Source organism: Varanus komodoensis, unplaced genomic scaffold (assembly GCF_004798865.1).
Source record: "Varanus komodoensis strain SLA01 unplaced genomic scaffold, ASM479886v1 scaffold6_2, whole genome shotgun sequence".
In the NCBI taxonomy this organism is placed as follows: Eukaryota; Metazoa; Chordata; class Lepidosauria; order Squamata; family Varanidae; genus Varanus; species Varanus komodoensis.
The window spans coordinates 16,375,551-16,400,725 of record NW_025336346.1 but is presented as its reverse complement, the minus strand read 5'-3'; the positions used below and the strand labels follow the sequence as shown (position 1 = coordinate 16,400,725).

At 41.0% G+C, this 25,175-nt stretch overlaps 1 protein-coding gene across 2 annotated transcripts in view; it reads left to right on the top strand.

The window, feature by feature from the left end:
- ARHGEF3 (Rho guanine nucleotide exchange factor 3) overlaps nucleotides 1–25,175 on the top strand; it is a 135,733-nt gene that overhangs the window by 32,430 nt on the left and 78,128 nt on the right. For both annotated transcript variants that reach the window (XR_006416709.1, XM_044451354.1), the window contains exons 3-4: nucleotides 3,232–3,292; nucleotides 18,079–18,141. Coding sequence is in view for 1 of the 2 variants with exons in the window: in XM_044451354.1 (XP_044307289.1) it covers nucleotides 3,232–3,292; nucleotides 18,079–18,141 (124 nt within the window). In the remaining variant the exon portion in view is untranslated. The remainder of the gene's footprint in view (nucleotides 1–3,231; nucleotides 3,293–18,078; nucleotides 18,142–25,175) is intronic.

Sequence of the window (25,175 nt, the reverse complement as noted above, 5' to 3'; positions counted from 1 at the left end):
ACCAACACAGCAGAAAAAGATGACATGATCAAAATAAGACCTCTGACTGTTATAGGGTTATTTGATGGTTGTTTCCACCTCCAAAAATCCATGTCAGCCAAGTTCAGATGATACAACAAATTATGCATTGGCAGTGATGATAGAAATTGCAGCGCAAGTGGGCTACAATTTAAATAGTGATCTGAAAGTGAGCAAATTGGCATGAACCTCTTGGTCTTCTTCAGATCACTTCCTTTTATGATTTAGGATTGAGATTCAATCATCTTCTCCCTCTGCAAGGGTGAGAGCTTCCGTTTCCCATCAAATGAACCCCACTCTGGCTGCTGTTAGCTTGGATTTTCATTTTGACCATGGCAAAAACTAGGGAAAGGGAAGAGTTAGATCCCTAAAATTATACTTCTCATACTTTTATTGAATTAAGGATAATACTGAAACTCTGCAGCTGTTGCTCTGCTAAAAATTCTGTAAGATGTCTTCAGTTTCAAGGAAATTAAAATTGCAGATGAGCACCATGTCTTTAATGACTAATGGAGTAGTCCATTTCTTTGTACTTCTTTGTTTTAAACAAGGATAAAGCAGTTTGCCTGATATGTCTTGAAATTGTCTCAGTATGAAAGGAGTACAGTGTAAAAGGGCACTTTGAATCCTGTCACAAGAGCTCCTCAGTATATCAAGGAGAGGTGTGAGTGAACAAGATAAATGCACTTAAAAAATCAACGCTTTTGTGTTGCTAAATATATTACTGAGAGTGGTAGGCAATTCATTGATGTTGAATTTGTAGTCCTCTTTAGGCATTGGGCACTCTAATGCAGCCTCCATGTCCCAGAAGATTGGGGTCCACTGTTCTACGCCATTCCAGTTTTGTGTACCACCAAAATGTGTGTGTGTCCTTTCCCAGAGGCACAGCAATATGCTACAGTAGCTCTCTGTTGAGTTGACATTTGGCAAACATCTGAAAAGTCTCACTAATTCCTTCTCCTGATGGTTTTGTTGCAGGTGTGGCAAGCCTAGGAAGGGTTTCTGGGGAAGTGGGGGCAGATATTATCCAATACTTTCGCTCATCCATATCTCCTTATTGGAATCAGTGTCCAGAATGTCAGACAATGTTTTAGGCTACAATTCTATGCAAACATCCTTGGAACTAAGTTTAATTGAGTAGAACATACCCAGTATTTGACATATTTAGGAATGAATTGTTAATGTCTTAAATGAGTGGCTACTGTTAAATAAATTATTCTGTGTCAGTTGAATCTAAGTTAAAATAGGTGGATTAATAATGTATTGATTTTTAGTAAATAACAGAGTTTGTAATATTTTCCATCAGAAATCTCACCAGGTGTTAATAATTGACCCATTCTTTCCATGCTGAAGCCTTTTTGTCACATGAAAGAACAGACTGTTTTGTCACTGAGCTAGACAAAACTACAGCAATCTTGATTATTTATAAGCAGGAACTATTTTTCAAGCAGGAATAACTGTCAAGGCAAATTGGTGATCTTTCCTAGGCTATAGGCAGAATTGTCTCCCTTCTGCTTACTCAGTGACACCATGCACTGTACTCAGATGGAAGCCAGTTACATATCTCTTTCCCACTTGAGCCACAACAGGCCTCACTAGTCAATGGCTAAGCTGGCAAATTCTGAGAGGCTCCCTTGGTCCTTGGATTGGGATGGGTTTTTTCTCGTCACTGTAAGACTGCATTTGAATATTCCATGCTGCAAATGCTGCACGACAGATACACACTGCAATTTCTTTCTCTCTCCCTCCCTCCCTCCCTCCCTCCCTCCCTCTCTATCTCGTGCCAATACATTAATATTTCTCTTCACTACCTTTGTAGAACACTAAAACAGTTGTTCTTTGATCATGTTGTTCTTTGCTTCTTGGGCTTCCTTCTGATCACAGGTAATTGGTTCATTGACCCTGTGTTCTCAGTTCCCTCCTAGCTGACAAAATGGCTCGTCTCCTGACTCCCACACTAAAACTTCCTCTTGTCACCTAGAACACAACAGCCAGCCCGCTGCTAAAATAAGCAATAGCGCAAAGCTGGAGCTACTGCTGAAAAGAGAGAGAAGTGAGGACGGGCGCTTGAGGTGACCGGGATCTACAGTGACCCCCGGACCTTGCATTGTCTTAAATATGCTTACTTTAAATAAGAACTACAGATACTCATTTTTTTTAACATAAATGTGATATAATTTGCTGGGATAGTTAGCCTTAATTTGGGGTGGGCCAAACTGCCAAATTTCAGATGAGTAGGTGCAAGGAGATTTCGGCAAGAGCAGCCTTTAAAGGGGAACACTACTGACTCGGAGAAAATAAAGAGAGGGTGGAAAGCATGTCCTATACATAAGAGATGAAGGGATGACAGATTCCTTCCAGGAAGAATCCTATGAGGAAAAATGTGTAACTTTAGAAACTGAAATGAAAGATATTCTGTTAGCACTTGGAAGGAATAAAACACCTAGAGCAGATAGGGCACCAGTAGAACTATTGCAGTCTACAGGAACTGAATTGGTCAAAATGCTAACAAGAATGTAAAATACATATGGAAAAGAAAACAATGACCCACACACTGGAAATGCTCTGTGAACATTGCAGTTCCCTCAAACAGAAATGCTAAGGAGTGCAGCAGCTTTAGGGCCATTGTACTAATTTCCCATGCAAGCAAAGTGATGCTTGGAATCATTTCGGAAGATTCAGAAGAACAGGACAGGACAATTTGGAGTGCATTCATTCATTCATTCATTATTTGCATTTATATACCACCCTAGTACCCCAGAGGCTACTATTTATTCATTGGGTTGCCTTGAATGGCATGTGCTGCAGCATGTAGAGCAACAACAGTAGCAGGCCTTTAAAGTTTAGGGGTTCCAAAGATGTGCTTATCCCCCTGTGACTCTTGGGGGAAATTGTTATGGAAAGAGAGTGTTTAAATTTGGGGGAGAGGTCAGTGATACAGTTCTCTTAATCCCCTGCTCCTTTTTGTAATTTATATGAAAATAGCATATGTCTTAGCACACCTTTGTCTTGTCAAGAAACTTCAGAGATTTTTCTCTCTTCTCTGTCAAACCAGTTTCCTATAGTGGAAAGAAAATTTCTCAGGAATACAGTTAATTTAAAAAAGTGTTAGTAAATGTGATGTGTGAAGAAAAGCACTAATATATTTCTTTCCAGCTGATGCTAATGAAGGAAGTGTGAAAAAAAACTCTTTTCTCCTGTTTTATCTTGCAGGCCTCAGCAGCAGAACAACTTTTCCTTGTTTTCTTCCACCAAAGCCTGGCATTTCAGAGGGGTAAGTATTTTCTGTTTTACTCTCCTGTGTACATTTAGTTCTTTCTAAAACTCTTACTTCCATCTGCCAGAGTGTAATTGGCAATACAAACTAAAATGAGGTAATTCTGCAAACTTAGACCTTTAAAGGCCCTAAAGATACAACTTCAGAAACAATATCCCTCTGTAATGGAGTTAAGCTACTATCAAGAGCCCTGCATGACATTTTCATAAGAAGCTATATTTATGCTAGTTGAATTCTTTAAATCTAAACAAACACAAGAGAATGCAAGAATGGTTTTTTCACATTGAACATACTGACTAGCACCCAAGGATATTCTGCAAAGCAAAATATATGTACTAAGAAATATGGAAAAATCTATTTAAGTTGCAGATATGGTGACCTTTTTGGAATCATTTTTAATTTATTATTTCAAGGTATATTCTGCTATAATAGCCCATATCATGGCTGTCTGCGCAGCTCACAACAATTAAAACAACAACCCATTCTAAAATCAGAATAAAATTAGCACATTTAACATATTAACATAATTATAATCAAAATATGAAACATAATGTATCAATTAAAATGCATTAAAATAAGCAAATTTATATTTAAAGGGTCAGTTACAATCTACCACTGAAATCAAGTATTAAAATAGCCAGAAAAGAGGGATGTGTTTGCCTGGCCCCGAAATGATAACAGTGATGGCACCAGGTGCACCAGAAACGCCTATTCCAAAGGTGGGGCACAACCACTCCCTTCTTTTAAGCCAACATCCCCCTCACTATCCCCAGAGGATGGCTCCTTGTGAAGGACTTCCTCACTTGATTTTAATGGGACATATGGGAGAAGGCAATCATTCAGGTACCCAGGACCCAAGCTGCTAAGCTGCTATATATAAGTACAAGCTCTTTTAATTGGACCCAGACTTCCACTGGTATTCAGTGCAGATGGTATAGAACTGGTTTGATATGAGCTGTGTTCTAGTTAGCAATTCCGCAGCCTGACTTTAAGCTAGTTGGCATATCCAGACCATCTTTAAAGGTAGTCCCACATAGAATGTGTTGCAGTAGGCCAACCAGTAGTTACCAGGGTGTGTGTTACTGTGGGTAAGCTTTGTCAAGATATGGCTGTAGTTGGTAGGCACAACTGAAGGAAGGTGTTGCTGGCCACTGAATCCACGTGGGACTCAAGTGAGAGTTTTGGATCCAGGAGTATCCCCAAGCTGTGAACCCTGTCCTTTAGGGGGAGTATGATCCCATCCCAGACAGGGCATAGGCCATTCAACTTACCTGACAGACTGCCCAGCAGGAGCACTTCTGTCTTGCTTGGATTGAGCCTCTGTTTTTTGGCCCTCATCCAGTCCATTATTGAGCTCAGGCTTTGGTTCAGGACAGGGACAGACACATCCTCACCTGGTGGTCGAGTTGAGTATCATCAGCAAATTGCTGTAATTGTAGCCCAAACCTGCAGATGACTTCTTCCAGCAGTTTCATGTAGATAGTGAAGAGCATGAGTATAGCACTGAGTTACCCCCTGGTGTAACTGCCATGGCTCTGAGCAGTTGTCTTCCAGCACCACCTTCCAGCACTACCTGGTTAGCCAGGTAAGATTGGAACCACTACAAAGCAGTGTCTCCAACCCCAGCCAGCCAACCTGTCCAGAAGGACACCATGGTCGATGATGTTGAAAACTGCTGAGAGGTCCAGGAGAACTAACAAGGCTATTCTTCCCTTGTCTCTTTCATGGCAGAGGTCATCCCACAGGGTGACTAAAGCTGTTTGTGTCCTGAACTCAGTCATGAAACCCAATTTAAATGGATCCAGATAATCTGTTTCCTCTAAAAATTTCCACCTCAGGAGCTACTCAGCCAACACAGTCACCAAGAATCTGAATTTATCAGAATCTTGAAAAAAATAGTCTATGTACTTGGTAGAAGCCCACTTGTCAGCAATCACAGCTGTAGGCCATCATGGTAAAAACTCCACCAACCTTGCACATCTGGGTCCTTCAAAGCTTGCTTATTCTACCTGGGAAAACTACTCCTGTGAGGATCGGGGCCATTGGTAAACTGCAACTTTCAAGTCTTGCTACAGACTCTCAGTCATATTGAGGTGGTAATAATGTCAATTAAATCCATTTCAATTCCAGGCTGTAACAAGACCAAATATGGAAAAGTCATGAGTGAGGGGAATATTTCTTGACAGTACCATATAAAGGTGTAACTGGATTGTGCTAAATCCATATCTGGTGTATAAGATTACAACCTGAATCAGAGAAAATTGTGTGATTGTTTGCACTACATGGCTCTTTATCCTTGTTACTAACACAGCTCTTTGTCCTTATTAATACTGATCTTGAAGTTATGCTCTGGGAGAGTCCTAAGTGTTTTTATTCATTACTTGCTTTGTTTATATAAACACACCACTGAAACTATTGTTAACTTGAAGTGAAAGACTGATTTCTGCTGGAACAGGAGAGTTTATTTTGGCAAGAAAGGAGAGATGCTATCAGAAACTCATTGTGTAGTGTTTGTTTAAAAGTTGGTTGCAGCCAATTTCAAATTAAAAAAAACTCAAAACACTGTTTAATTTGTGTTTTGCACTTTTTAATATATACTTGATCTCAAGTAAGTTCACTATTGCAGGTAAAGACAGTTCAGTCCCAAATTATTATATTGATGTTACCTTATTATATTGGTGTTGAACACAGTTTTCAAACAGAATTTGCTTCTTTTTCACCTTTGAGAAAGGTCTATTTTCTTTAAATATTTCTCTTTTCCTGCCTTTCAAAAATGGTTAAATACCCTAAAACTAAATATTTATTCACTAACAAATGAAATGGCCTTTAGTTGATGCAGTGAAGCAAAGTTATCTAGGAATCAGAATTTGACACATTACATGTACCCTATTTAAGTAAAGTGAGGTACCTTTATAGTGCCTGCCATGCTGCAGCCTTACAGCATCCTGGCTGAGGGGGTTTTTAAAATCCAATATCCTAAGGAGGAAGGCCACGGTATTCCATAGTAGGTGGATGGAGAAGCTATATAACTGACTCTTCCTCCATGGCTTTACATTGTATCAACTGCAAAGTTATGTGCTGGATAGGGAAGCCTGCAATCTAGTAGCCAGTGTAGCCAGTAGTACTGGCATCAAATAGGGTGGAACATGACATGATGCAATGTTGTGAAATTGAGGGTCTGTTGAGCCACCCAAACCCAGCTCCAGATTTCCTGTGTGATAGGATTAGTTTTCTGAAACCACAGATGTAATTAACAATCTGTTCTATGGTCTCCATGTTTCACCACAGCTTCCCAGTCATCTGGACCCAAGGCTGCCATTTTACAATTTTGGGAATGGAAGCACCATAAAGGCCCCTGACATGAGTGGCTATGGACATTAGCCTTCAGTCTCTATGGCGTTCAACTCCTTAGCAATGGATGCATCATTCTTTCTTTATTCCCATGGGCTGAACAATGTGTCTGTATTCCTGTGTGCTTTTGGAAATGGGTGAACAGTGTGAAAATTCATGGAGGGAGCAGAGGAAAAACTGGTGATTTACTTTCACATAATGAAAACCGCTGTGGGTGCTGGAATGTGGGAAGCGCTACGGACATGCAGGTATACTTGGGAAGGGGAGGGGGACTCCCTCCTTAGGAATGCAGTCCTAGACCCCCACCTCCAGGTTCTCAGATAGACAGGAGAAGGCTCCTGTGGTCCTTAAGCAAGAATAGGAAAAGGAAGAAGATTTCACTTGTGGGGGATGCTGGTTTGTGTGGAGAGCTGGGAGTACAGAAACTGCTCTCCCTGTGTGACCACATGTTTGTTTGACAACTGAATTCAGGAAAACATCTGTACACTGTGGAAACAGTGCAGAGTTGTTTGCTGTGCTTTGTGAACCCAGACATAGGCACATTACAACCATTGTGTTGTACTGGCTAAAATGTCCCAACTTGACCATGATGCTGGATCAGAGCAGTAGTCCATCTAGTCCATGCTAGAAGTCTCTGAGCAAAAATAAGCCCATGGGTTGTCAGGGTGGCTTGTTATCCATGAACAAATCATCTTGGGGATGTCTGTCTAGGTTCACATGACAAGACAATCCATTGTTGTATTGTGCAAACCCAGCCATTGTGTGTTGAAAACTCTCCTTTCCCCTGTCTTCCCTAGCACATTGCCCCCACCCCACAATTTTCTGTGCTGGCTGCTGGTGTGGAGGGAAGATCTGTGACCGGATTGCCTTCTCCGTGCTTTTAGCATCCTGTGGCACCCCATATTCTATATAGGGACCACACAACTGCTTTCCTTATTAATATAATTGTTGAGCAGGCACATAATGTTGCCAAAGTAAATCTGTTTGATAGAATTCTCTGAGAAAAACTATTTATTAATGCAAATACAGAACTCAAATACATGTCACAGGAGCAATGCTAGCCAGTCATTATCACACTAATCCCACTGTATGCAGCACAATATGGCTTTAACAGTTTTCCCTGTTCAAGTTAGTTTTAACATCTAAGATAGTATGTGGAAATGAGTACTGCCCTTGTCTCTGAATCAACAAGGTTGAGACAATCTGTGTTGCTTTTTTACAATCTGTGTTGTCTCGTTTGGATATGCAGCCATGTTCATTATGACACATGCAGTCCACAGTCATCCTGCCGCATTGGGACCCGCTGACTGGATGTTTTCTGCACAGGAACAACACTGGTGATTTTATAGCAGTTTCCTGTGCAACATTGTTTAGATACCATATCTAGCAAAGCAGAAAGCAGAGTAGAAATCCCTGACGAGTGCATAGATGGTTTTTTAAAGTAGTAATTTAATGAGGACAAACAAACAGGATTCTTTATCAGTGACTCAACGTATGAACTCCATATTTAAGTGTTATTTAAATAATTAAATACAGAGGACTTTTCAGAATTTTCAAGGACAATAACTAACTAGTATAGCTTTGCATTGCATTTTCAATTGTGAATTACATTGTAAATTTTAATTGTACAGTATTTCTGACTGACTTGCATATGAGATATTTTCTGTAGTCAGAGTTTTCATGATGAATTGAGTTTATTTGATAAAAATATTTGTGAAATCTTTTCAGAAACAAGATTTCAAAAATACATGTAATACATGTAATTTTTAATTTTATTTCACAAGTTGGCACCACACAGCCTCTAGGCTGCAGACATCCCCTCTACCCTCTCACATTTGAAAGCAGTTTATGGGAGAAAATGTGTGCATAGTACTCCAGAGTGTCCAAAGGTTCAGATTTAACTCGCAACCAAGCAAACTTTTATGCTTTTGATGCTCTGTAGTGCCATAGGTGCAATTATTTTGTTTCACAGCATCCAGTGAAAAGCAGTTTAGTTCAGTGAGATTAATCAGAATTAATTTCCCCCTTCGATGTGCTTATTTTGGTGTAGGGTAGTGGCAGTATCTCTCATTCCAGTCCCATAGTTAGGTGCTTAGTAGGTGCCAAACAGCTGCATTTTAGTTTCAGCAACTCTGAAATAATGGAGGCCTGCATTATAGAGCCCTGCTAGGATTATCAATTCATTTCAGAGTAAGAAAGCACACTTAGTGCAAGAGAACTAAAGTTTTGTAATATATATGTATGGTCATGTTAGTTGGAGATAAGCCAACAGATCTCCTAAAGACTGATATAATGTATCAAACTCTAATATTTTTGCTATATTGCTTTTAGGCATACTTAGATCTTGAGTAAGTATGGCAAATTAAAAAGGAAATGGAATAATCTTTCTCTGGCATACCCCTAAAATATTTCCCTAATGTTCACTAGCTGTTTTAAAGCACTTGAAGTAGACTGCTCTTTCATTGTAGGTGTGGTTATCTGCTGTAAACCTGTCACTTCCTACTGTTCTGTATACAAAAGATACTAAAATTTACAAGCAGCATGTGATAAAAAGAGATGCAATTTTTATACACCCTTTGAAATCATGTGCCATGCTGTTACATTACAGATTTCCCATTGTTAATTATAGTCTGGGACAGGGTGTAGCTGTGTCATCCTGTTGCCAGTTCTTTGTGAGCAGCAGATGAACTTGACCTTACTCAGTTCCACATGCATTGAGCAATGGGCAGTTTGTATTATGCCTCCCTGCTCCTTCTTGTTTATCACTTTGGGTACACTGGATGTTCAGATCATACTGTGATTTAAGGATATTTACTACAAAACCTGTCTAGTGAGACTTCTGTGTGAATGGTCCGGCTTATGGAGCAAGTCAGGGTCAATGGCTCTTTGCAGAGTTTTTCAGATTTCTATCCATATATGGCTGAACCTTGGCAGGGTGTAGCTTTGCAATTTTTCCATGGACTGCATATATTCTAACATGCCATGTTGGCGTGTTTGATCTTGTACACATCCACACAGTTTGACTGTTCCCTCTATTTCATTTATTATGTTCATATCCCATTCTTTCTTCAAAGAATTCAAAAGTACGTGGTTCTTCCTTGCTGTCTGCTGTATCTGCGGGACAGCCCTATAAAGCAAGTTAGATTAAGAAGTCATGACTGGCCCATGATCACTCAGGGTGCTTCATGGCTGAGTATGAATTTGATACTGGTCTCCTAGGTAGGTACAAGCCCAAATTAACAAAACCACTTTACTAAATTGGGTTTTAGTGTGTTAGACTAAAATATATCTGAGAGAAGAATGTTGTGGATGTATTCTGATAAAGTTTGGCTAGTTTATCAGGGCATCCACAAGAAGGGATAAGGTTTCATACATTATTAAGTAAGTAGCTAATTTTTCTAATGGCTTTGTGTATAATGTGATAAATAACACATTTTGTTCTTATCTATGCTTTGTATTTTGACTGATTGGGTTATATGGCTGTAGTAAGGATTGATTAGTAAGGAATGATTATTTAGTGATTTGATTTGTACTTTACTTTCTACCAAGAAAACAGCATCAAACTTAGCTTTATTGGTCAATCAGTTGATAATACTTGAAAAGCTTAGGGCAGGTTCAGAAGCTCTAAAGCTCTCTACACAATGTATTCCTATATGGAAGGCTTATATAGAGGAAGTAATGTCTGACACAGCTATTCATATTGAAAGGTATTGTTTTGTGTGAGCATGGCAAGCTATTTTTGGCTGACTTCCTTTGCACAAAATGTTAGCAGGAAACAGCATGTATCAGTGGTGTCCTGATGTACCTACTCTGGGCAAACTTCAACAAATCTGCAATTTACTGTTTTACATTTGTTAAAGAAAACACTTGTGTTGACCACCACCAAGGCACTTGATAGCAGATCAAGACAAGTTTGATCGGTTGTGAATTTTTCATTATTTATAGTTAGCAACCCATAATTAAACCATGGTGCAGGGTTAGGGTGTAATGACAACTCCTGTATAAAGAAGGAATATAGGCAGGTACTTGGAATTGCAGGGATGGTGTCAGGAAGGCTAATGCTAAGAATGAGCTGAGGTTAGTGAGGGATGCTAAAAGCAACAAAAAAGCTTTCTTCAGATTTGTGCATAGTAAAAAACAAGAAAGAAATAGTATTTCAGCTCTTAGTGAGGATGGCAAGATGATAAGAGGGTCTATGACTTCCCTGGCAAAGGTGAAGTACAAGCTGAGAGGGCTAGATTGCATCTTGAGATTGACAGGCAATAGGAGTTGCAATTTCTGTGTTGACCCCCCCCCATTAATATTTTCTCATGCATGACCATGTTTTTACACAAATAAGGCACCTGCAGTAATGTTGTAGTTTAATAAATACATGTACCTGTCGAAAGCATTATCTAGATTTAGCCTAGTCTATTTCAACTAAAAATCATTGAAATAAACCACAGTTCTCTGAGTTTGGACATCACAGTTGAACATTACATCTGAACCAGACCAACAGAGAAGCCTTTCTCCCTAAGTTGTCTAAGGGTAGACAAGCTGACAATGCAGGAACACAGTGTATGCTGTTGTGTGTGTGCTGACCTTGCAGGGGTAAGAGAGAGCATCCTGCATGGGCTCAGGTGCTGCAGCACAGGGAAGCAACTCAGATATTTCAGTTACCTCGCTGCCTCTCTTCCCCTCCAACTTTCCTTCCTGAGTTGCAAATGACCCTCCCCTCTCCTTTCCTCCTCTCTGAAAAACATAGAATTTCTTTTCTGCCTTCCCAAGTGTCTTATGTGTTCTCTTGCTCAAGAAACATCTACCTGGAATGCAAGTCTTCTGAGAAGTTAATCACCTGGGAAAATCTGCATGGGAGACAGTTTTGCTTGTTTATTTTGGATGGACGGAAAGGGAGTGCTGGTCTCACTGGCTTGGAAGAACTGGAGCAAGCAGGGGCACTCTTTCTCCAGGGGATGGGGCAGGAGAAGCTGCAATTATTTTTTCCATTTTTGCTCCTTTCCACCTGTGCCTAGCTAATTGAACAAAAACACACAAACAGGGAAAAGGAGTCATTTCCCTGCACACATTTCCTTTTCAGCTCCTAAACCGTGGATATCCCACAGTAATACTTGCTATGTGCACTAGGAGTAAGGAATGTGGGATGTTGATATAGCAGCACCATGATGAGATCTTAATGAAATAAGGTTAGTGTTAATCTAGCCCAGCTTTAAATGTATCTGCTTCACTACCAGGAAATCACATAAAGGAACTGAACGTTGCCAGGAAATCTCATTTTAAAGAGCTGAGTTGCCTACTTAACCTTTTTCTGTTTAACACTCATGCCTGTTAATAGCTCTCCAAGAAAGCAATTACTTTTAATGAGACCATGAACCATTTAAAATAGTTTTCATGAAGAAAGTGAGCATTTGAAAAGAGTTTTAAATATGATCCTTCCCTCATTTTGGAATGTCTTGTGCATTCCTTTTGTATGAGTACTATAAGAGGCAAGGGAAGCAGTTGTCTATGTTTTATCAGGTATGGAAAAAGCAAGTTGAAATGCCTTGGAAAAAAATTAATTATTCGGTGTTCAAACCTTATTTTATCATCCAGTGTGTTTTAGAACACTCAAGGTATTTATTTTTTGGTGCAAATACAGGCAAGAATGGCATAATTTTAGATTTATCTTGCATCCAAAAGATGCAGGTTCTTTCTTGAAGGCATTTCATTAGCTGGGACTTTTTTGTAGTTGCTGCTTGGTATATTCAAATTTATAATGATAATAGCAAAAAATGCAGAGTATATAGACAGACAGCTGTGCATCATTCCATCCTTCACATGTTTGCCACTTCCTGTCATACAATGTGACTACGTGGGGAGGAGTTGCTGCAGAAGGAAACAGAAGAGGAAATTTAGAGACTTATTGTTGTATACAGATATTTGTAAGAGTTCCACTGTGGATTGTGCATTCATGAAATCTAGATGTGCTGCATATTTAGACTACCTCATGGGTGGTTTTGCTTTTTTATGTCCCATCAGGTAAGTTAGGTTTTTGAGACTGTTTTTGGTTTGGTACTTTTTTGGTCAGAAAATGTTTTAATAGGCATATTTCTTCCATAAAATCAGAGCCAGAAGTAAGTCTAAAAGTCCCAGAACTGGCGAGGCAGGAAAGTTTCTTCTCCCAGAATGCTTCAGTTACTGTCATTCTGCACAGGAGCGCAATTTAGGATGATTGCCATTAGCTAGTCGACAGTATCAGTTCCTGATTTTTGTAATGTTTACTCTGTCTGTAAGCCAGTACAATACCTGCACAAATCGTTTGCACAATTGCATGCTAGTGCTCACTAAACCAACCCCACTGATACCTGATAGGCCCATCATTTTTGAGTAGTTGTTATTGAAAAGATTCCTTTTTGTGGCTGTAGAGATGATTGATCTCAGTTGCTGACTTTAAATGTATTAATTTTAAGATTATATTGTTTGTTTTAATGATAATTTCCCCTTCCTCTGAAGCCAGGTAATTATAGCCTCTCCTCTCTTGCTTTGCATCTTTTCCTTGTTTCCTATACCTAGCCATGTCTGTTCCCATAGCCCACTGTTTTTAGCAGCATCCAAGCTTCCTTGGTCACATAGCCTCCAAATCCCCTGTCTTGTCATGCCCACAGTGCCACATTTTACTTCTTATTTGATAAATGCTAATTTCCCTAATCTTCATTTTGTTCTGTCTTTTTTCTTTAGGCCTGCTAGATCTGGGCTTTGGGTCAGTGTGCTGGGGATGAACCCAACTGGGTATACTCATGAACCCAATTTAATTTTCAGTAATGAATGTGATTCTGTGTTTTGTTTTGTTTTGTTTTGTTTTGTTTTTTGAGAACAACATCCTGTAAAAATTAAAACCTGTGTTTTTGGATTTTCAATACATATTTGTGCTAATTTCCCTGTTTTAGATCTAGATTAGTCTACATTGTACTTGCAGGCTTGGTTGCAGAAATAGCACTGAGTGACTAAGGCTTGGCCTCATGGCAGCTTAAATGTTGGGTGCCACAGGGCACCATCTTGTGGGGTTCAGGAGGGTTGGGCAAGCTGTCATTAAGATGCTAATAGCACCCGGATCTGTTTCTCTGTGATGTCTGAATCAGGAGAAGTCATTTATTTTGAATGGTGCATGGATGCAGTTTAGCATAATGATGGCTAATAAACTGAGGCTGAATCACAATGAAACAGGCACTCTATGGATCAGCAGTTCCCATGTCCAGGATCTGGCCTGTTTGCTGTAGTGTATGGGCCTGCACTCCCTGTGAAGGAGTAAGTACATAGTGTGGAAGTGTTCCTGCATCACTGGAAACCCATGTGACCTTGGTGGCCTGAAACACTCATTCCATCTTTGGCAGGTATGCCAGCGATGCCTGTTCCTGGCTAGGGGTGGCCAGCCATGATGATCCATGCAGTGGTAGCCACATGATTAGTCTTCTGTATTATGCTATATGTGGGGTGCTTTGTGCCTAGTTGAGAAATTGCGTCAAGTGCAAAATGCAGCAACTAGGGTGCTCAGTGGAACACCAGGTTATACCCACATAACATGTTAGCTACTGAGTAATAAACAAGGTTTTTTTCATATTAAGCCATAATCAATCTGTCTAGGATATTGAGCAGGCAGCCTTCCTTTATATACACTCAGGTGATATTAAAGATCAGCCGAGTAGGCTTTGGGAGTCCTTCTGAAATTAAGAGAATTTTGACAGTAGGCCTTTTTGGCAGCTGTGCCCACCTTTTGGAAAACCTGTGTAGTTGGGAGGCAGAAAATGTTCCACATTTCAAATGGCTCGAAAAACTATGCTTGTTCACACAGGCTTTCCCTGGCTTGTTATTCAATTAATCATGTTGCTCCAATGGGAACTGTTTTTAATATTTTCAGTGTGAGTTTAATACGTATATATGACCCACTTAGAGATTATATTTTGCCAGTACATAAATTAGTAAATAAAAGACAAATTATAACTTTATGTAAGGACAAGGTAAAATAGGTGGTAGAATAAGTATTTTCTAAACAGAAAATCACAGGCTACTTACTAGGTTGCTCAGGTAAGCTCATGAGATTATCCTCTTTCTGAAATAGCAGCTAATAATAACAAGAGGATTGTATGAAGTAATCACAGTTTCTTTTGGCACCTGTGATCTTTTTTTTTCAAAGTAGAAACCAACTGTGTGAGTATTTTCTTGACAAATCTGTGATAATTGTGGATATTCAGGTCTTTTAAAATTATATTCCTGTGGGGCTTAAGATATGGAAAGCAAAAGTGGACTCTGAGAACTGTAACAGTTGTCAGAAAACTCATAGTTCATGCCTGAAAGGAAACACATGTACCATTTATCATTGAAAGGTCTGAAGACATTACTGTTCATGTTATATTCTTACTGTGGTCAGTTCCATCTTGATGGTTATTTAGATATATATGGACTGCTTGTTTTAATCTATATATTTGAAACAGAAGTGTTGAATAGTTCTTAGTTTTAAATTAAAAGTGTTCTAAATAGTTATTGTAAAAAGATATTTTAAAAAAATTCTTGTTATACCCCCACTTTTTGCTATGTTATGTTATGTTATGTTATGGCATTTCTATCCTGACCTACATATACAAAAGTCTCAGGACAGTAAATAACATTTTTTAAGACTGAACACTTGTAATTGGGCACCAAGCTTTGGTCTTTTGGGCCCACTATTTACATTTGTTTCCTTTATATGCATATGTGTATGTGCCTGCCATGCAAGGATAGCACTGCAAGCATTGCATGCAGTGAGCTATAGAGAAACATATGGGTTTTGTAGTGGTATCCTAAACGCTGCTGGAATGCGTGTGTGTAATGCAGGGAGAAATTGAGCGAGAGAGAGAGAGAATCTTGTATGTATAGATGTGGAAACAGACATGGATGAAGGATCAGTTATATTTAAGTCTTCAGGCAGCTTGGTGGCAGAGCTGAAGGTAAAAATCTTTTGAATAGCATTCTGCATTTCTGTCCACATCACAGGATACTACATTTGTCTTTATATGACAGCTTTGCATTTCTTCTCTGAATGTCTGCAGTTAAATTTTATTTATCAGCAGCTTATATCCAGTGATACTAAGTGAGACTTGGCTTTTCAGTGTCTCATTATTTTAAGTTCTGTGGCTAAAATACTGCTTTTTAAAATAAATTTGGGTATCTCTTGCTCATTTCTTCCAAAATGACTAGTAAGAAGGCAAGCAAGGAAAAATGTGATCTTCATAGCAATAAATCTGGCTTTGCCACTAGTTATCTATTTTAACTATACAGGTTTCAAACACACATTGATTGCAAAAAGCAGAGAGAACTAAAGCAGCATAGGAGAATGTCATACATGCACTATGAAGTCCTGGGTCCAAATCCCCAAGAACTTGGCTGGACTGGGTCATCACTATTTCACACTTCAACATATCTCACAATGCTAGTTGTAGGGATTTAATCAGATAATCTCCTAAATGCTGCCCTAACCACCTTGGATAAAGTATACAATCTTTTAAAAGTTCAAAATGCAGCCTGGCCTCACCATTGCAGCTTGCTGCCAACATCAGGCCAAGCCACGAGGCCTCAAGAATGCCAATGCCACTGCTGACAACGAGATGGGATCTGCGCCGGCCCCTTCTCTTCCTGCTTCTGCCTCTATACCTGGAAATGTGAAGGAGTGGATAGTATGGTGTTCAAAATGTAGATGTTTGTAATTAACTATATTGGGCTGAACTTGGACTTCATCTCTCAGAATCAAATAGTTTCTCTTGTGTGCAGAGGGGACACGGGAAAGAGGGAGACATTATTTTCACAAATTTACTGTCTCTTCTGAAACTCCCTGAGCCACCTTTCACTGAAAAACAGAACAATACATACATGCACACACAGAATCTTATAACAGGAAAATTTTACTGCATCCTATTTTATCAAAGAGAAAATACTGGAAACATTTAACATAGTACAAGTAGATTTTTCATTGCACAATAGAGGAGTATTGGGTAGTGTTTAGTGGGCTGCAGGGGAAAGGATGGATGTAATCCATCAGCAGCATCTATTCCACTGGCAATTGAGCACGCCTGGCTATGATCCATTGTCTTGAGCATGTCATGAGCGGAGGTGGCTGGAGCCAGGGGTCAGACTAGATGGCCCAGGAACCCCTTCTGATTAGCTCAGTTTCTGTTTCTATGTCTTGAAATTTACAGGAATGAGTAAATGTATTGAAAAAAGGTTCTGAAGGTAATTTTGAGATTTGAATGAATCTTGAAACTTTGTGCTGCAGACTAAACACACAAGGTTCGATACTTGTATTGTTTGCAATCTGGAGCTCTGGTGGTTGCACTTTTATTGTTTTTCTATTGACATTTTAATGTTTGAGGTGTTTTATTGTATTGTTCTATAGCATTTGGTATGGTTTTACCGTTGTAACTCACCCAGGAAGCCATGTGGCTAGTGGGGTGGGTTAGAAATTTAACAAGCAAGTGAGCAAGTGAGCGAGCAAGCAAGCAATAATACTGTTTTAAATTATTATGACATTCATTCTAAAATACAGTGTCACCAAATAGATTCTATAATAATAGCACTTATTTTAGTATATGAGTTTACCATCTTTAAAAATGAGATTACTATCATTCTTCTTTTATGAATATGTTTGTTGTGCCATAAAATAAATTTATTAATTGAGTAGTAACAGGAAATGAACAGCGGACACCATAGAGTTACTTCCTATTTTATGATTATAATATGCTATTTTCTCCATTTAAAATTCAGTGAAGAAAACCCCCTATGCTTTAAGAACAAAGTTGTAGGGAACAGGACATCTTGTTTATGCAAAAGTTGACAAAGTAGTTATAGATTAGGTATTAGAAGGGCACACACACTGCCTGAATACTCAGGTTTTTCTCAGCAATAAGTTTATAGGAGGTGTCCTTGCAGAACCTCCAAATGATTGTTTAAACTTTCTTAATTTCAAAAAGCAAAATTAGGAATTTGGTGAGACAAGAGAAAGGGTATTAGAACTTATCGCTTTCAACAGGCTGGGTTAGAAGAGCAGTTTGTGGGTTTGACTGGATATCTCCTTTAGTGATTAAAATGCATAGGACTAGGACTCAGGAGATCTGGGTTCTAGTCCCTGCTCAGCCATGGAGCCTACTCTGTGACTTTGGACCAGTCACAGACTCTCAGCCCAACCTGCCTTACAGGCTTGTGAGAATAGGAGAATGATATAAACCACTTTGAGTTCACTGTGAGAAAAAAGCAGGATATCAATCAAATAAACTCTGACATAAATTTGTGTGTACAGACAGGGCGTGAGCCTTTGCAGAAACCAAGCATACTTTACTTGAAAAGGCTTCATAATGCAGTAGGGTGCAAAATAAAAACATAATAAATTGGTTGGTTATTACTGAGGTCTTGTTATTATTCTTTTCTTGTAGAAAAAACGCAAGCAGAGCACCCAAGATGAAGATGCCGTCAGTGTCTGCAGCTTTGAATCAAGTGTGAGTAATTAGTTATTAAACAGAATGTGCGCAGTTTGTGTTGCTAAAGTAGGAATATTGCTGGCCATTTTAATGCCTAACTGTTTATGTTTGTGATAAAAATGACTTTTGCTTTGCATGTTGAAATATTACTGTTGTACAAATGTAAGAAAAGCCATGCTGGATCAGACCAATGGACCATCTAGCCCAGACCTCCATTCACAGGGTGGCAGACTAACTGCCCACAGGATCCCTCAAGTTGGATGGGACAAGACCTCCACCTGCCCAAGGTCTTCAGGAACTGGTGAATGCAAGCATGCCACCACTGGTAAAGAGGTAGTGCATAGCCAGCGAGACTAGTAGTGTTTATGTTTACAATTCTACGTGAAAGGACTCTCAAGATGTTAAAGCAACTTTACTTGATGTCAGGTTAATCCTGAATCCTTGTCACCCTAGGCTAACATTCTGACATGCTCTTTGCTCTGTATATAACCATGAACAAGACATTGAAAGTTCTCATTTTCATTTTAGATTGACCACAACTCTCTAGCCAAATTGTGGTTAATTTAACTATAGCTAGTGAAAACAAACCACATTGAAACCCTAATTGGTAAAGCTGTTTTTCCTCTACTAACCGTAGTTGAAGATCAACTACAGTTTAGGGTTCAGATAGGATGCTAAATTGTGGCTTCCATTCTTTGTGGCCACACTGAGAAGGGAGCATGTGGATTCTAAGTAAGGTCAAGCTTATTCTTGTAATGATAAACTGTTCAAATGCAACTTCTGTCTTTGGTGGTTAAAAGCCAATTGCTCTAAACTGTATACTGCTATTTCAAATAAATGTTTCTAACAGTGCAAACCTCTACTCAGAAGTAAGTCCCATTGAATTGATGGACCTTACTCCCAGGAAGGTGTCTTTAGGATTGTAGCCTAGATCATGATCTTCTGGATCATGGCAGAAGCAGCAGAACAGCAGAGGCCAGGGGTGTGGGGAAAGAATGCCTAGAGGACTTGTGAAGGCAAGGGCAGAGGATCTGGGGGACAGGAGGAGTGAAGAGAAAGGGAGGTAGGGCTAGGGAGGCCAGAGAGGCCCAGGCGGAAGCAGAGGGGCGGGGCCACTGGCCTCTGAGTTTCTAAAGCCACACTCAGGCATTGTTGGCACCAATGGCGATGTGACAAGGGTGTCATCCCTTGGTTGTGGCCTGGGTTGCCTGGGGACTCTTCAGAGACTTTGTCTTCATTGAGGGAGCATGGTTCTCCACCTCAAGCAAGGGTAGCATAGTGCAGGAAAGACAAGGGTGCACACAGCAAGTAGAGGGGTGGCCTATGCCAGGCCAGGAGACAGCCATGGCGGGAGCAGCAGGTGTGTTGGTTGTCTGAAGCTCCTGTGGAATGTTTGTCTTCCTCCCCCAGGAAGAGCCAGAATACACTTGCACTAAGTGCAAGCTGGTGTTCAAGCTGGTGCCCCTCCTTGAGGAAAAGGTGAAGGGTCTGGAGGATGACATCACCTCCCTCTGGGAGATAAGGGGTGGGGAACAGTTCCTGGACATTGCCCAGGAGGTCCTCCAGGCCAGCCAGCGGCAGCCCCCTTCCAGACAGAACAAAGAGAAAGGAGCCACCAGGGAATCAGCAGGGGAGATGTGGAGGCATGTCACCCTCAGGAGGCGCCAGCACCACGACCTCCATCTGCACACACTGATTTTTCCCTGATGTAGGTTTTCCCTGCTTGAGCAGACTGGGGCTGCAGGTTCCCCAGGGGACCAGCCTGCTCAGGAAGCCCAGCCTGAGCTCAGACATGGGCAGGGTGCCACTGTCAGAGACATAGGGGCTAATGTGTGGTCCCCGATCTCCACTGGACGAATGAAAGGAAACTTGTGTTGTGAGCTAGGTTTTCCCTCCCCAGCAGGACAGACTCTCCAGCACTTCTTGTAAATGTCTTTATTCTATAAAGAAGTCTCTGAGCATACACAAAGTGAAACGTTGAACCTTCTTCTGCCCCCTTCACCCAAAGCCTTCCTTATGAACTCTTCTGTGCCTGCCTCAGGAAGGAGGGGCACCGTGGAACCATGTGTGCCTGCATTCTTCACTCCAAGATCCCAGTTGGGCTATGCTGTAGCTGGACACCAGCCTTTTGGATCCACCTCCTCAGGAGGCTGGAGTTGTCCTCCCAAGAGACTCCCCTTCTCTAAATCCCCTCTCTCAGGATGTTGTTCTTCTTCGTTTCCACAGGTGGGTTGACTGGGCCCCTTGGCTGTCGAAGTAATCTCATCCTCAGCAGGCACAGTTGGCTACAGAGAACCTAGGGCTGTAGCTGGGGCTGCATCCAGTACAACAGCCATTTTGTTATCAGAGTTTGCACTGTCAGCCCTGCCAGGGTCAGCAAACTCCCCTTCATACATGCCATCTTCAGAGTCTGAGCTGTCAGCCCTGCCAAAATGGTCAGCTTCTTATGTGCCCTGGGAATCTTTCCAGAACGCATGCACATGACATCAGGTCATTGTCTTTGGACTCCTTACTAAGGGGTACTGGGGCAGCAGTGTGCTGGCCAAATATAGGGGCAAGGGAGGTCTTCTGTCTGCCAGGTGCTTGCATCCTGTATGTGACGGACAGACTGGAGCATCTTCTTCCCTCAGGGTGTCATCAGATGCTTCTGGTGATCCATGTGGGGACAAATGACACAGCCAGGCAGGGGGTGGATGGAATCACTCGGGACTTTGAGGCTCTGGGCAAGTTTTTCAAGGACCTGAGGATTCAGACAGCATTTTCCTTCCTCTTGCCTGTCCATGGACATTGACCAACCAGGGAGAGGAGGGTTGTGGAGAGGAATGATGGGCTAAGGGCCTGGTGTTGGAGGGAATGCAAAGAGGACCTGGTGTTGGAAGGGATGCTTTGCGTTCCTTCACCATGGCAGCCAATTCCTCACCGATGGACTTCAGGGGAGGGACAGGGTGCACCTCACCAGGATGGGAAAAGAGACTTTTTGGGAATGCTTTAGCAGGCTTTGTCCACAAAACTTTAAACTGATCCGGGAGTGGGGGATCAGGGCCCTCAGAAACCAATCATGAATGGACTGGTGGAGGAAGAGAATCAAGGTCTAAGGGGCAGGGTGATCTAGGAACCATAGGGGCTGGCATGATTACTACACAGTAGTAGTGTGCCAGGGAGGCCAGCAGGAAGAAGGAGATCAGGGTAGCCAGGGAATGGGGTTTGTGGGAAAGAACGGCGATATAGGTACACCAGTGCTAGGAGCATGGGAAATATGCAAGAAAAGCTCAAGGCTCTCCTGGGAATAGGCTGGTATGACCTGGTAGGGATTATGGAAACATGGTGGGGAGAAAAGCAGGATTGGAGTGCTAAGATAGAAGGGTATGCTTTTTATGAAGGGTAGGCGGGGAAAGAGGGGAGGGGATTTAACACTATGTGTTCAGGAAGGGATAGGGTGCAATGAAATAGGGAGTGGGGTAGAAGGGGTAGGCAATGTGGGTAAGATTGATGGGTCTGGAGTTGACCAAGGATCTGATAGTGGTTGTATGTTATCTCTTACCAGGTCAATTTGAGACCCTGGAGGATGCTCTGATAGACCAGATTGGAAGGATATCCCAGGGAAGGGACACAGTTATAATGGGAGACTTCAACATCCCTGGTATTAGTTGGGAGACACACTTGGTGGTGGTTAGGTCCTGTTGCTTCCTAGAAGCTATGAAGGCAGGATTTTTCAACCTGGGAGAGGGTATTAGAAGGCAAGGGAGTTCAAAATGGGTGAATGGCTCTAAAAAGGAAGGCCTTAGAGGCACAAGCCTTAACAATACCCCTGATTAGCAAAGCAGAGAGGTGTAGGAGGGTGCCTATATGGATGCAAATAGAGTTTGTAAGAGGGATTAGAAGGAAGAGGGACCTCCACAGGAAATGGTCACTGGGGCAAGTGGACAAAAGGGTGTGGGGGCAGGGAGGTGCGATGCAGAAGGATTTTTGACAAGCTAAGGCTGATTATGAGCTGAGACTTGTGAAGAATGTCAAGAGCAACAAAAAGGACTTCTACCTTCATGTAAATAGGAAGAGGAAGGAGAGACAGGAAGTGGGACCACTTGGAAGGGAGGGAGGGGATCTGGTAACTGATGTAAGGTATCAAGTATGCTGGAAGTTGCAATCCAAAACGTTTAGAGTTCTTTTTACCTACTCCTTTTTTAAGGAATACAAAAGAAAAGGTCCTTGGCCCAAGAAGTCGTCCCTAAACAGATGGGAGATCAGAAGAAAAGGGAAAGGTGAAGTTGTTGGAATTGTTAAATATAGGAGAATCAGTGGGTTAAATTTGTGTTTTATTCTAAAGGAATTGTAAGCAACATAACTGAATAATTAAGTTTGAAAATTAGGGACAACCTTTTTATTGTAAATAAATTAGATACTTCAACAATAGCCTCCTTCCATTTCACTGTTAATGAAAATGCCGGTAATATGCTGTTTATTTCCAGCTGTGGGGGTGGGGGGGTTAGCAAGCCTGCTGTGCTACTACTTCACTGCTGGAAACTATTACCTAATTGGAAAACATGCATTTTAATACGCATCCCACATTCATAGCAAAGCGAATGCAAAACAATTAGCTCACAGATTTATTTTCTTGAGAACCCTTCAAGACAGTGATTGGTTTCTTCCCTTCCCCAAGGGGGGGGGGAGGAGACTTTTCGTCTCCCTGGCCAAAAAATTTGTTGTTTCTGACTTAATGTCAAATCATGGTATAGTGCTATCAGAATAAGCTTTGTAGCTGCCTAGTTTCCCCTTTTCTCTCCCTTTTCCATCCATTTTCTCCCTCACCTTTCGATTGAATGGCAAATATTAGATTGCTATTGCACCTGAACCAAGCAAGCTGTGGTATATTGCAAGAATTGAAGAAAAACAGTGCTTGACAGAGAAGGGGGTGGTGGTGAGAGAATGAGCAAAAAACTCATTTGCACCATACAAAATTATGACCCAGCGGGTACAGTCTGAGTTAGAAATTAATCTGATGCTAGAAAAGGTGGGTGTTAACTTTTTAGTTCACCGTTCCCTTTAGCTGCAACTGTTTGGACCTATGTGCTTCAATTGTCTTAAGTTCAATTATATCAGTGATTAGATTATGGATCCAAGGTAAGCTGGGCTGTTATAATTTGACAGCTTCTCTGAGAAACTTTGTATAAAAATTTCTAACATAATTAATACATAACGGACCATTTTTGTCTGTCTGCGTCTGGGGTATTTGCAGTAGATGAACCCCGAGCCGGAACTGAAGAATTTTAAATTTTTACAGGAAAAAATATTAAGATATGGCTGTTGTTCAGCATATTGAGCAGAACACAAATGAAACAGAACAGCTTCCTTTAGTTTTAGGCATAGCTTCTGACTCAAGCTATGTAGAGAGCTCCTCTACATGAGGCATTTACTGTGTGGTCATGACTCCTTATTCACCATTGTTCACACTCTCTGTAGACATCTTGATCTCCCAGTTTTGCTTTTGTCTTTTCAGAGTACTTCCTCCCTCCTTTTTTAGAACAGGGAAAATTGGAATGAGGAAAATGGTGCTGTTTCTCCTTGTATATTCGAGGTGTTCTGCTAAAACACAGCTCTGCCTAGTCTTGAAACCAAAAGTGGATGCAGTGATAAGCAGCCTTGAGTAGAATATCCCTAGCTGAGGGCTCTTCAGCATGGTGCCCATCAGCACCTCCAGTGGTGGCCATGAATGGGTTCCTAATGTGATGCCCATGCTCTTGCTCCCTCTCCCTCTCCCTCCCCCCTCTTGAATATACATAAATGTATTTGTATGAAATGTGCACCCCTAGGGTATGGAAATGGCTTTCATGGGATGTGGTTGAAGCCCCATCAGTGAGGGTGTTCAAGGATAGGCTGGACATGCACATGGTAGGCATGTCATGAGCAGAGCCAGCTGGAGCCGGGGGGGGGGGTCAGACTAGATGGCCCTGGAGGACCTTTCTTACTTGCTCTGTTTTCTGTGTTTCTATGTGTTGCAATGTACATAGGCTTCAATAAAGGTAGACCTGTCATTACTGTACACTCTTCACCTTTCTCCAGCAATTGGTTTCAGGATTTAGGAACTCTACTCAGATGCCAGTAAATTGAAACTCTCCCTGTGTGCCTTTTCTAGGAAAAGGCAGAGGACAGCTGACATCATACATACAAGCTGAGGTTTGGTATATATGAGTCAAGAGACAGAGAATGGAAACCACAAAGGAAGTCAGTGCTGAGAGTCTGTTGCAGTTAACATACATGCCTTTTAATATTTGTTGCTTAGCTATTGCTCTTTTATTAAGTAGCTTAGGTTTGAAGTACAGATAGCACTGAAAAATTCTCTAACTTTAAAGTGAGCATGCTACCACTATGATTCCAAGAATAATGGTAATTCTTATTAACATAGCTTAAAAGAAAGCATATTAGAGAAACATTGATTAGCCTAGGAAGTAGACCACTCCATGGGAAGCTGTTTTCTCTTGCACGATGACTGAGTGGTCAGCTATGCCTTTTATGCTTTATTAAAGTATTGTCTTTCCCAGCACAGCTGTGGCCTTAGAATCATTATAAAGAAATGCGTACTCAATCTACCCTGTACAGCTACCCCTGAAATGATGGTTGCCCGATGGTGATATTGGAGAAGATGCTTTTGCCTCCAAAATTGCTCTTGCCAGACTTCGGTGAATATGTTTTTACCTCTGAATTTTTTGTTGCCAGACATCAAAATCAGAAGACACCTACTTAACCTCATTAAGTTACCTCCGAGATTGTTCTTGCTTCACATCTACATCAGATACTTTTTCATTTCTTTATATAAGGACAAAGCAAACACAATTGGCTAAGAAACTTATTTGATATTTAAATATATGACATACTAAATAAGTATCTATTTGAAGTTAGCATTTATATTCCACCTGTTCATGTATCCAAAGTTGTAAGGTGCTCAGTCCGTTGCATTAAGGACGTTAGAGCTTATTCTTTCAATTATGTAATACCAGTCTTTTAGCTGTCAAAAGGGCATTTAGCTTTGCTAAATGCCATCAAGCAAGTAAATCATT